Source organism: Labrus mixtus, chromosome 10, assembly GCF_963584025.1.
Source record: "Labrus mixtus chromosome 10, fLabMix1.1, whole genome shotgun sequence".
Classification (NCBI taxonomy): Eukaryota; Metazoa; Chordata; class Actinopteri; order Labriformes; family Labridae; genus Labrus; species Labrus mixtus.
Window position 1 is genome coordinate 8,677,565 of NC_083621.1, and position 12,503 is coordinate 8,690,067.

General features: G+C 42.5%; 2 protein-coding genes across 2 annotated transcripts; one reads left to right on the top strand and one right to left on the bottom strand.

The window, feature by feature from the left end:
* Positions 1 to 1,637: 1,637 nt before the first annotated feature.
* On the top strand, positions 1,638 to 5,711 carry LOC132981857 (cilia- and flagella-associated protein 251-like). The gene is made up of 6 exons (XM_061047964.1): positions 1,638 to 2,493; positions 2,620 to 2,761; positions 4,015 to 4,833; positions 4,908 to 5,066; positions 5,155 to 5,189; positions 5,284 to 5,711. Exons 1-6 carry the CDS (start codon positions 1,926 to 1,928, stop codon positions 5,382 to 5,384), a joined length of 1,824 nt encoding a protein of 607 aa, XP_060903947.1. The 5' UTR covers positions 1,638 to 1,925; the 3' UTR covers positions 5,385 to 5,711.
* Positions 5,712 to 5,766: 55 nt separating this feature from the next.
* On the bottom strand, positions 5,767 to 12,172 carry pola2 (polymerase (DNA directed), alpha 2). Its single transcript, XM_061047965.1, has 18 exons — positions 11,834 to 12,172; positions 11,006 to 11,130; positions 10,753 to 10,841; positions 10,606 to 10,663; positions 10,381 to 10,490; positions 9,832 to 10,031; positions 9,464 to 9,552; positions 8,814 to 8,966; positions 8,375 to 8,437; positions 8,143 to 8,194; positions 7,928 to 8,046; positions 7,726 to 7,764; positions 7,459 to 7,532; positions 7,205 to 7,313; positions 6,837 to 6,943; positions 6,527 to 6,583; positions 6,314 to 6,440; positions 5,767 to 6,021 (listed from the first exon to the last, which is right to left on the bottom strand). The coding sequence occupies exons 1-18, from the start codon at positions 11,916 to 11,918 to the stop codon at positions 5,869 to 5,871; spliced, it is 1,809 nt and encodes a 602-aa protein (XP_060903948.1). The 5' UTR covers positions 11,919 to 12,172; the 3' UTR covers positions 5,767 to 5,868.
* Between the last annotated feature and the right edge of the window lie 331 nt (positions 12,173 to 12,503).

Sequence of the window (12,503 nt, forward strand, 5' to 3'; positions counted from 1 at the left end):
TTACTATGAAAAATGTGTGTCTAAAGTATTGCCATTTTAATGCAAAGGTCGATTCCATCCACCAGAGGTGCCCACTTCTGGTTCGTAAGAGCCCAGCAATTGTCCATGGTCACCAAAACTGCCTGCAACAGTTTTACTGCACTCGTGTAAAGTATTCTTGAGAATGTAATGGCCTTAAAAATCTGTCACTGCAGTTTAACCACATTAACATGCCCATGTGTGGATGATAGCATTGCCTCTTGTCCCTCCCCCTAAAAACACAGACCTTAATCCCTGATAATCTCTACATCCACTGAAAGCCTGCAGTCATGGCTGCACAGAAGGAGAATTTACTGTCTCTTGGAAATCTGACGTGCACAGAAAGAGACACTTTCTCAAAACAAAGAGAGCACAATCTAAAAAAGAGGTAAGACTTTTTAATGGTGCCACAGGGTCAGGTTGTGAGATCTCTGGTTTTGTACTTTTTTCCACAATAGATCTGGATTTTGACAGGGAAGCTAAAAGAATTACTCTTGTGCATTCTCTGCAAAAAAAATCATAATTTTTTTCAATGTAAGCAACAGTGTTAGTAATGTCAGCTTGAAAGTTTGGTTCTGGCATTTCAACCGCTTGTGAGTGGATAAGAGTGTTAAGCATGTTTAACATGAGTTTTTGTTCTGATGCACTGTCTCCTACATTCTCAACAGACTAGTGATGTTGCAAGCTGACTTTTCAACTGCTCAGAGTATCCAAAATCTGTAAGTGCATAGACAAAAGATGGCAAGATGCTTGTATTGTGCTTCTGTGGGTCTTAATGTCTTTAAATCTGTCATTATGTATATGTGACATGCAGCAGGGCGATGCAGCTACAGCAGCGGTGGCAGGAGCTGAAGGAGAGAGAGCTAAAAGCTAAACACCACAACAGGCAGCTGCTGCAGCAATTTGAAGAAGCCCAGGATGCACTGACAGAGATGTTGACCCTGACTGCTAACATGAAAACTATTCGGGTGCTGAGACACATACAGACAAGAATGAAGTATCTTAGGAAAGCAAACCACTATGTTGTTTACAACGAACTGTACTTCAGTCCTGCCTATACGACACTGACCCATCTTTTGACCTTTTACTCCCTGTAGACGGAGTATGAACGGTACCTGAAGGAGAACTCTCCCCGCTGGCAGCAGCAACTCAAGAAACAAACACAAGTGGCTCAGAAGAAGGTAGAGAATTCATTGTTATAGAATATCAGCTGTTTCTGTCTCACACTGTCAATGTGTATCAGATTTACATCGTTCCTGTTTGTCAGAAAGTTACGAGACAAGGACTACTCACTTTACATGTACAGTACGAGGGGTTCCTGTCGACTGCATGACTCTATACGTAATGAGATTGTTTTTCATGAACAGAAGATGGAGGAGTATTTGAGATCATGTCTGAAGAACACAGAAGCAACGACAAAGTCCTCATCTGATCAACCTTCACAAGGTTTGTCCTCCTTCCTCACGGACTTTAAAAAAAATTCAAACTCAAGTTAATAAAAAAATATTCCTGAATTTGAAATTGTGAGTTCAACACTTTGACGTTCAGTATTTAGAACAGTTTTTGATTATTGAAGAAGAGAGTTTTTCCTCAGAGTTTCTATATAAGAATCACACACTAGCGTTGTCATTAAACCATATTTATAAACTTTGATATGATACTAGTAAAAATCAAACAATATCAATAGCTTTTCATACCACAACAACAAAACAGCCTATACGTGCGAGACAACCAATCATTGGGAATTTCTTCACAAAGAATTTGGCAACCTTCTGGTATTTGTGCACTTAAGACAGTACTCTCTCTTTTTCTCACGGTAGCTTCTGCTTAGGTTAAATATATGACTGACCTTTAGTTTTTTTAAGCTTGATTCTATTAACCAATAACAGATCGTTTTAAAACACAAAATGTCAAAAGGTATCAAAATATCGAAAATGTTTTTGTCATTCAGAAACTTGAACTTACATAGATCTTTGATTGCAGGCCTTTATGCAAAGACACAAAACATTGCGCCACCTCAAAGTCACAACAACAACTTGGGCTTCAACCAAGATGGCCCCCCTCACCTCCCCTTCATGCCATCTTCATGGCTGACTCACCCTCAATACCAGGCGGCTAGGTTTCCCATCAGAGCACCATATCAACCTCAGCATTCCCCTCACACCCCACCCATCTACCCACACTTCCACCCATTCCCTCTCCCACACCTTGCCTCCACATCGGGTCATTATTCCCCGGGCTGGGGGTCCCTGCAGCCAGACTATCCCTGGTCCTTGACTGCGGGTGCAGCTGGACTCCCCTCACACTCTGAGGCCCTGTTGGATCAGCGCCACACAGAGGAGCTCCCTACCGAGAGGGGGGAGGCACCGCATGCGGAGGAGAATGCTGACACGAGCAGATCATCAAGCTCACAAAGGGGAGGAGGTGGTGGAAGCAGGGGGAGTCATTTATCCCAGGAGCTGGATGTCAAACCAGGTGAGCGTAGGAACATTTGATGAGCTGAACGTGAGTGTGATTGCAAGCGAAATTCTATACCGTGAATGTGTACTTTCTATTGTCTCTTGAATCACTTTAGTGTCTTTGTTCATGCTGTGCCTAAAGTCCGTCTGTCTAGCAGCCATGCAGAGAGCAGTGAAAGCAGCGGGGAGTCTGATCGGGTGAGCAGAGAGAACAGGAGAAAGAAGAAGAGGGAAGGAAGATCGCAAAGTTCCTCCTCGGGAAGAGAAGCACCCGGATCTCGGGAGTAAGTAAATATTCTGGATGCATAACTTTATGTTTGTTAAAAACCAATTCACTAACCCCTCATCCTCAAAAAATTGGAAATTACCTGTCAAGCGTGTTCCCTCTGTCCCTGCTTGTCTACCCCATTACATATTCAGCCAGCCAGAGAAAAGCCCAGGGAAACAATTACAAATGTTGCTCCCAATTTACTGACCTATATCCCTTAGAAGCCTCTGTCAGTGGTCAGTCATGTGTTTTCTGAAGTTCCATTTAATTCCCAGGCACTTCTTACAGTAAAGTTGTTCTCTGTGTTCCAGACAATTCTCTTTTTATAAATCTCAGTCACTAACCACCTACTTTCCTGGGAGCTCTTGAGCTCTCCTAGGCTCCTCAAGATCGTCGGTTGACGGCTTGCCAGAACAACCCCCACCCCACCACTACCCCCTCCCCACCGGATCGTGGGTTGGTGGCCTGCCAGAACTACCTCCCCCCACCCCCTTGCTCTCTATCCCTCTTCCTGCATCTTATCCCATCTCTCCCCCTATCCCTTTCCAAGCCCGGCGCAGTCTAGGCCTGTGAAGACTGTTTCGTCATGAGCCGGGGATGCGGCCGAAGATTTCTGCCTTTTAATAAGGCAGTTTTTTCTTACCACTGTAACTTTTGCTGCTTTGCTAAAGTGCTCATGATGGATAGGCCGGATCTTTGTAACATAACAATAAGTAAGGTCTTTTTACCTGCTCTTTTGTAATGTTAACAGACAAAGAGTAAGGTCTTTTACCTGCTTCTTGTAAAGTGTCTCGAGATAACACTTGTTATGAGTTGACGCTATACAAATAAAAGTTGATTGATTGATTTTTACTCACACACACACACACACCTTGAGATACACTATGCTCCACAGCTACTGTGATTTAGAATACAAGTTTTTGGAATAAAACAGAAGATACTTGTGCCCTAATGAAAAGGCTAAGTGTGCAGCGAGGAAACCCCTCCTCTCAGTTACCCTATGCTGATCTATCAGTTACCTTATCTAACGTCCCACATGGCGCTAATGGCACCCACAACCCAGCGGTGTAGATAATGGGCAGCAAGAGCCAGGACATCGCTTTGGTTATCAAGAGGGCACCTCAGTTCACTGGTGTTCTGTCAAAGTTAGGCCAACGACACATCAGGAAGGCTGGACAAATACCTCCCACTCCTCTATGAACCCCCCCCCCCCTCCCTCTTCCTCCCCCAACATGCTACTTTATCTTTTTCTCTCCATTCCTCTTCCAGTGCATCTTTGAGTTCCAATGCAATCATCTATGCCGCAGCCACAGCACCTCAAAGCTCCGAAAGTGACGCCTCAGCTGAGAAACACAGCAGCAGAAAGACCGGGAGAAGTCGGGAACTTGCTGTTGGATCACCAGGGCCTGAGGAGGTGGTGAAAGAAGGGAGCAGCGGGAGAAAGAGAGGTGATTCGGGGAGCCCTAAAGAAGAGAGTCAATCTAGAGGTGAAGAGGTGGAGAGTCATGATGAGGAATCTAGGGGTGAAAAAGCAGATATTCCTGAGTCTGGATCCCAGAGGGAGGAGGAATCTGTAAGTGTAAAGACTGAAAAGGCAAGTTTAAAAGGAGCAGAGAAGGAGGAGAGTGAAAGCTCTGAACACAGCAGTGCGGGAGAAAATGTAGAGCTGGAGGAGGAGCAGGAGAAAGATCCAGGAGATGGGGTAGATGATGTTGAAAAAGAGAACGGTAAGACGGATGAAGAGCAAGAGGAGAGGGATGAGGATGAGGAAGATGAGGCTTCTAATATAAAGAATACAACTGAGGAAGACGATGAGACAGGAGCAGAGGACGAGATGGAGGAGCAGGATTCTGAGGAAGAGGCCGGGTTGAAGAACGGAGACGACGGGCACAGGACACAGGGTTCTGCATCTTCTCAAGGTGAAGGTGACGTGGATGAGAGTGAAAGAGGCGAGGGCAAAATGGACGAGGACGGGGAGTCCGACGAAGAAAGAGGAAGTGAGGAGGAAGAAGATCAAAGAAGTGACAGGGCAGGAGAACCAGAGGAAGGAGATTCAGAGGACAGTATCGTCGCACCTCAAGACAACAGGTAAGATGTTCAGACGATAAATGATCTCTTCAGCTAATGAGGGCGCCTGGATTCGATGTTATCTTGATTTTCAGAGCGAAAAAAAAGATCTTTGTGATTCCTGAGGCAGTCGAAGATGAAGACGAGGATGATGAGGGGGGCAAAACGCAATCGTCTGACGAAGACTCAAATAGTTTCAGCGATGAGGATATCGAGCATCTACTCGCGCCTCAAGAGCAATCAAATAAAAAACAGTGAGTTCCTTTTTTTTTTCTTCCTCCGATTATAAAAACTTCCGCCTGAAATACACCTGATGTTGCCTTTTAACTATTTTCTTTTCAGAGCAATGGAGAAGAGCGCTGCTGAGAAACCCAAAGGTACCGTGCAGTCATCACGATCACTAGGTGTTTTGAATATAGAAGAAATGATTTTAAAGATGTTAATTCTAATCCATTTCATCTTCTGCCACAGGAGACAGTGACGAGGTGGAGATCTTTCATGTGGAGCAGTGCAAATCACCAAAGACGGATCATCAAAGTGACTCAGACGAGTTCGACCACTTCTACGACTAAATGTGTTCGGCTGACGTTTTACACACTGAGAATAAAAGGACAAAAAAATTTGTAGTGTATATTTAAATGTTACACATTTTCCATCTGAAACTTTTTTTTTTTTTTTTTTTACAGAGAATAACTCCACAACAATAACAGCATGACATGGGTGTTATTTATGAATTTTTCCCCAGATCTAAATTCCCACACACACATATAAGAAGGAAATCTGCGATGGAGATGAAACCTGATGTAGCAGGTAACAAAGGACATAGTACAAAATGTGAGAATAATTTAGTGAAAAGAGTTTATTATTTCCGTTTTATCTGCGCGAGTGACACTCTGACACCAGAACAGGACACTGTCAAGAAGTCTGTCACAACATTAAACCAACTAGAGGATGGTTTGTTTGCCTTCCATTAGCGCACTGCGGTCAAAGCTGTACGCAAACAAGTCCTGGTCAGCCTGTTTTTGCTGACATTGAGAATTGAAGTCTTTATGTCCTTTAGATTTTAACCACCTGAGCAGCCAAACACGGGCTCACTCTCGTCCCGTCGTCTGATGCAGCACTGCGCTGAATGAGCAGTCTGCCGTAAGTCCCGCCCACCTGGCCCTTAGTCAGCCGTCCAGGATTCACACACACGCAGCCGACCACGTCCTGAGCACATGAGGAGATGAGTTTTTTTAAAATCCCATTGAATGTAAACATTAAAGGAAGAAGAAAGAGAAAGAAGTGATATATTTTAATTCTTTTACATCAAGTAAAATGTATTTCTAATGTTGATGTAAATCTTTACAACAGTAAACAAGTGAAGACTTATTTTTCATTACCTCATTTACTTCTTGTATTAACTTTTATAAAACAAAACCTATATAGGAGCTGTAATCCACCCCCAGAAAGAAAGTCTTGTCAGATAAAAGGCAAAAAAAAAAAAAAAAAAGGTCTTTACCTTCACAAAGTAGCGCAGCTCAGAAGGTATGATGAGAACGTCAGGGGTTAACGGCATCTGACCAAAGCTCTGAAACTTCTCGTAATCCATGTTCACCTCCTCCACAGGGGGGTACAGCGGGTAGTAACTAAAGTGAAAACACATGCATAGGAGTTATTTTTGTTACTTAATGCTCAGATATAAAGAAGATGTGAACTCTTTTAAAGCTCCTACCTCCTCTGGGTGAGCATGTGTTTCAGTATGCGTGAAAATCTGTCCGATCCAGTGCCACTGCAACAAAATGAGCTAAATTCAACATTTTTTAAACTGAATATTTAAAATATGCAACAGCTGCTTGTGAAATTTGACATAATTCCAAGCTTCAAAGACAGAAGAAAACAAGAGTGGAAGACAGGGAATATGTAATGCCAATAATGGAACAAAAATTAAGTTCATCAAAACAATTCAAACCCAAATAAATGTGCTGAAAGAAGGCGTATGGTAACTAAAAAAAAATTTGATTTCTGCAAACAGTTCTTCTCACCAGCTGATCTCCTCAGCACCCATGTGGAACAGGATATCTGTGGATGTCAAGCCAAAGGTCACGCCGTCGATCAGCAGTGTGCAGGGGTCAGGGACCAGGGTGACACGCTACAGAGAGCAAACAGAAAAACTGTAAGATAACAATATGTGTGACATGTTCATTCACCAAACAAACAGAGAGAGAGACATCGCTCATCTTCTTTACAAAGAAAAAAAAATCCCCCTGGGATTAGTATTTCTGATTGTGATTTAATTTATCAACTCAAGTCACAAAAAGTTTGTTTTGCATCAGACTCTAGTATGATGTCTTTTGATTTGGATAAACAACTAGACTTTTACAGTGACTGTCTTGGTCTTTGTGTGTCTTACCTGGGCCTGGTCCTTGCTGAGGTTCGGCAGGGTGAAGGGGGGCTGTGGGTAGATGAAATGATGGTGGATGTCTCTCTGGGATGGCACCAACACCAGGCGACTGCCAACACTGGGAAAAACAAACAAATATAAAGCTTCATGATGGTAAAGGTTTCTTTTTTTTCTTGGATGCATCAAAAGGTAACACGCTGCTCTTTGGAGAGGCTCGGGAGCTTTAATAGTGAAACCACAGTGACAGGAGATGTGAGACAAACCTTTTTGTCCCATCCACAATGCTTTCAATGCATCTGGAAAAAATGGCCTCAAACGTCTCGGTCACCTGGGCTTTCTAATTAAGAAACAGGTTGAGAAAGTGACGGTCAAAAATGCGGCGCAGGAATCAGCGAGTTATGGTATTGAAACAAAAGAAGTTCACATCACCATGCATGGACTCAAGAGGGGAGGTTCAAACTAGATTTTAAGTAACAGATCTAGGAGCAGTGGCTACTCTGGGATAAAGAAAATGTGAATGTGTCTCCAACCTCAATTTGTTCATGTTTGGAATCCACAAAGGGGCCGAGCTGCAGGGGAAGAAGGGTCGATTAGAAAAAGCAGTATATATATTTAAACCACAGTCATTTGTTAACAGTGTTTCTGTGAGCTAGTAAACTGTGACAGAACAAGTTATGAGCAGTTAGTCTGTCTTTAATGGAAGCAGCTTAATGAATAAATACTTCACTTTACCAGCAGGCAGACGTCAGGACGATCCCTGACTATGACATTAATGAGGTCCAGCAGAGGGTCAAACATCAGGCTGTCAGAGGGCGTGTACGGGCCGCATGCTACCAGAACATTCACAGGCTCTGCCACAAAATGAGATGCTGATGAGTCAGTGTGCAATTTATATCATCGTCATCATTCCATAAAGGAACGCCAGGAAACTAACAAATAAACCATACCCTCATCGGTCTCCATCTTCACATCAGAGGTGTAGAACGGAAGAGGAATTCCCTGTTAAAAGACAAGATGATGAACAAACAGGCCTCCGTTCTAGGGGGTGACATATTCTAACACTTCATTGGAATTTTAAAGCAATGCCAAAATAAATGCTGCTTTGTAAGAAGATCATCTTTGTTTGGAAGCACTTAAAAACACGTTGTTGTTGTTGTTGTTGTTGTTGTTGTTGCTGACCTCAGACAGTTTAGAAGCCATAATTTTCCTTCCTGTCGTGTTCATGCCCTCCATCACCACCACCTGAGGAAGTGAGCATGGATGACAATAACACGATTATGAGAGAAAGACTCCCTGAAAGATTGTTTCATACTCTGGAAAGTGTTGAACGGTTGTCAGAGTTCTCGGTCAGACGCTGGGTGAGACTCCAGCCCAGGTCCTTGGCATGCTCTGTTACTCTTGGTGGCCTTGTAACCTGCTGCACACAACTCAGTGCACAGGAAAAGGAGAGACCACCGCGCTAATGCAGCTGTCACAACACACCATCAACACATAGTGCTGCAAAGTCGGATCTTATTTTCACAAGAGCATTTGATATACTGACATGGTTACAAAGACCTTTAATGTAGACACACGGTGGTTTAATCCTCAGAGATAACACAAGCTTCCTTCTGCTCACCTGACCAGGAAACAGGGAGTACTCTTTAAGCTCTGATAGGTCCACGGGTACTTGCTGACCACCTTGCTCTGGTCCTGCCTCCAACAGTACGGACTGTGCGTTTAGTTTTCCGTTACTGTCACAGCAAACCTGTCCCAACACAGTAATGCTGTCCTGCAGGAGAATAGATTTAAACACAGCAGACTGATTAGTCACATGATGTAGTTGAGGTTATCTAAACTAAAAGATGTGAAGCCATATTTCTTCCCCGCTTTAACTTAAGCATGTTAAACGTGTAGGGACTGACGGGACTATTCAACAACCACTCAGCTAACATTTTCCTGCATCCACACTCAAATATATTTAAGAGATTATTTCACAAGTTAAAAAAATCCTGAGCCCAGGGCGCCCTCCTCCAGGCAGACAGCCCGGTTTCAGATCCGACCTGTTGCTCCTTTCCCGCTCGGATTTCTGACTCTATCCACTGTCCTATCTCTGCAATAAAGGCATTAAAAAGCCCCAAAACAAAAAAACCTTAGCTCTGACCAGCTAAAACTGAAGGCTGATCTGTTGGCTTATGTAAGAAGATGTTTGTTACTCTCAGCTTCTAGTTAGAATTAAAACACTGCTCAATTGATATTACAAGTGTAATTATAATAAGTAAAAGGTACCTGGGCCGGCAGAGAGACGGGGGAAAACTCTTCAATATTGAAGTGCGACCTGAGGCCTTCGCCGAGCTCCTCTATCTTCTCGGTCAAAACTGTGGAAAAACAACGCAATCATCTTAAAATTCAAAGAGTTATGTTTGTACGATGAGGTTTTAAATTACTTGGATGTATTTCCATCAGTTCCTTCAGGCCGGCCAGGTTACTTTATAATTCAGGGTAATAACAAAAGAGGTGTGATAGGTTGATCTATTTAAGCGTCCACAGAAGAGATTTTCTGATCTTCTACAACATATGCAAAACAGCTGCAAATGTAAAATATCAGATCTTTTTCAAATGTAGTTAAATGTATGAATAGATTTTTTTTTTTTTACCATTTCGAACATCACGCAGCCTCTGGAACATGTATTTGTAGCTGCAGCGGAGCGAGTCTTCTGGCCCTTCTAGCAGCTCCAGCTGGACATCCGCACCCAAAGCCCTCTTGCCGACCCAGCGAGTTCCCTGCACGGCCCCGAATGTAGCAACCACCTCCCCTTTGGCTCCTCGCTGGCTGTACTTCTGTGAGGGTGTTGCACTTTAAAAAAAAGGAGAGCGGAAGAAGGGCAGAGTGAAAACAAAATTCCTCTCAACAAATACTCCAGGCAAGTGTTTCAAAACATGGTTGTTTGAAGATTTCAGAGCTTGCTTATAATGCAACACCTTCACTTCATGTACTGGTAACACATTTTACAATAAATTAAAGTGGACTCCTAGATTACTACAAATAAATGAAACTCATCACATTAGCAGATGTTGATCACTTAGTGTATATGTAAAAGTAATTATAAGACTCTTCAACAGTTTCTGAATGATGTTGTTCATTAACACTGAACCAATATGAAAACCAGGGAGAGCTCCTGTTGTGGCTTTCAGCTTGTGAGCACCTTGGGGAAAAGCTGGAAGGAGATAGCAGCAGGCCCGGGCTGGCCATCAGAGCTGCTGTTCTTTTTGATTGCGGGTGTTCAGGAGTGGTCAGTGCCCGCTTCTGAGAGCCCTAAAAACACACACACACACACACAATCACACCTGGTCACTACAGACCCAGCCTTCAGTTCGTTCACTTTCAATGTGTATATCTGCATAGAAACACTGTCTGAAGTCAAGCTTACCTTAGCTGGAGTAGAGTAGGCGTCCAGTAGATTCTCCTCCTCTTCTTCAGCTTTAATTCTGAACACACACGGTCAGGGGACTGTAACACTGAGGCATTATCGGACACCGACAACAAGACGAGTGCGAGAGATCATTATGAAGGATACAAGTCATGCAGTGAGTGGATGTCCCTGGTTCTGTTGTGGGTTTCTTCTTTTCTGAAGCTTTGTTTGCTCTTATTCTTCTTGTTTAAAACCTGCAATCAAGATGAACACACTGTAAATGAAAAACTGCACCGTTACCTGCATTTGATATAACCTGCTTCTGATGCAGGAACATTTTTTGAATTCAACTTTTTAGAATGTTACAAATAATTTGGAAAACACGCACATTACAGGCAGTACCGTACTCTCTCCTTACCTCGTGTTCAAATTGCTCCAGGGTGTCCGCGGTGAGCTTCAGTCCGTTCTTTGTGGTGCTGTAGGCCACCCACTCCAGGACTATCTCATCTGCCTGCATCCTGTTACAGATACACTGCTCCACCACTTAAGAGACGAAAGAGAACCGATTCAAATAAGTCTCACAAGAGTGCGGCTGCAAACCCAGTACACCGAGGCCTCATGAAGTGACACACCTCCAATTTCTGTACTTTTCGTTGTGCAGATTCTCAAGCATTTTCCAAAAAACATCTATCACTTTGAGGTGAGCCAACTTAAATCAAAGAAATTCAGAGACTGATCGCTGGAGAGGTGCCAGTTCACTTCCATGAGCTCAGCCCAGATGCCCTTGAGCAAGGCATTGTCTGTGACACATTTGTCCTGACCTCTACTTGTAAAATGTTCAACAACAAAATGTTTTTATTTTTTTTAATTTTTTTTACGATAATTCCAGATGTGTGTACACCATTTAGGTATGACAACAACTTCTGTAATACAACACATTTTTACACTTCATAATTGTGGTTAATCTTTCCATAGACTGATGCACATTAGTTAACATCAATGTTATTATTCTGCTCTCCTACAGTTACTGAGGTGGTTCATGCAAGTATATTAAAAGACACGAAATGAGCTAGACAAACAGAAAGACAAAACGAGATAAATCGCATTCAATAGTTAACCTGAAATTATGGAAAATAAACTTTGTAAAGGCCTATAAACCGATATTAGGATTATCACTTGTGTGCTTGTAGCTACAAAAACACTTTAACCAGCTTTAGATGAAATGAGCAGACTTTTATCTACTTACTCTTGTCGAGGACGGAATCATCTTTGCAGGGTATGTCGAACATTTCCAGCTCTGATTGTAGACTTTCTCCTGTCACTAGAGCCATTGTTCTCTCGTATTTACTTTCTATGATATGAAGAGTTATGTTTTGGTGAAAGGTTGGTAACTAATGTCGGCTTTGTCCTACTTCACAACATCACTGTCAATCTAAATGTCTCACAAAACGGTGTCAACACAAAATGTTACAGGTAAACTACACGTTAGACGGTAGATTTTAAGAACTCGATACAAACAGAAGGTATTCGTTTCATTTTACCGCGAAAAAGTGCTGTCAGTGTTGGCGGCCGGATTTCACGTCACATCCGGAAAATGTAAAGCGGAAGTCCTTCGTCCTTTGATTTGAAAGGCGGGCCAGCTACAAGGTGCTTTACCGCCACCTACCGGACTGGAGCATGAAGCGGAATAATAATAATAATTATAAAGTTTATAATTATTATTATTCTACCTGTTTCCTTTTTGTTGTTTATAATATATATATATAAAAAATTATGAGTGAAAACTAAATGCTTTCAATGAATTCTATACCCTTTAAGAATTTGATAATAATAATAATAAAACTTTAACTTATACTTTTAAAACATTTCAAACTAATCTCAACGTGCTACAGAGTCAATTAAAACATAACATTGAA

What these genes read in the sequence shown, in the direction of transcription:
- LOC132981857 (XM_061047964.1), top strand. Translation starts at nt 1,926, where the DNA reads ATGTCAAAAGGTATCAAAATATCGAAAATGTTTTTGTCATTCAGAAAC. An exon ending in GGAGCTGGATGTCAAACCAG is followed by an intron (nt 2,494 to 2,619) that starts GTGAGCGTAGGA and finishes CTGTGCCTAAAG; the next exon opens with TCCGTCTGTCTAGCAGCCAT. An exon ending in GTCGCACCTCAAGACAACAG is followed by an intron (nt 4,834 to 4,907) that starts GTAAGATGTTCA and finishes CTTGATTTTCAG; the next exon opens with AGCGAAAAAAAAGATCTTTG.
- pola2 (XM_061047965.1), bottom strand. Translation starts at nt 11,918, where the DNA reads ATGGCTCTAGTGACAGGAGAAAGTCTACAATCAGAGCTGGAAATGTTC. An exon ending in ATCCACTCACTGCATGACTT is followed by an intron (nt 10,664 to 10,752) that starts GTATCCTTCATA and finishes GTGTGTGTTCAG; the next exon opens with AATTAAAGCTGAAGAAGAGG. An exon ending in ATTGTGGATGGGACAAAAAG is followed by an intron (nt 7,314 to 7,458) that starts GTTTGTCTCACA and finishes TGTTTTTCCCAG; the next exon opens with TGTTGGCAGTCGCCTGGTGT.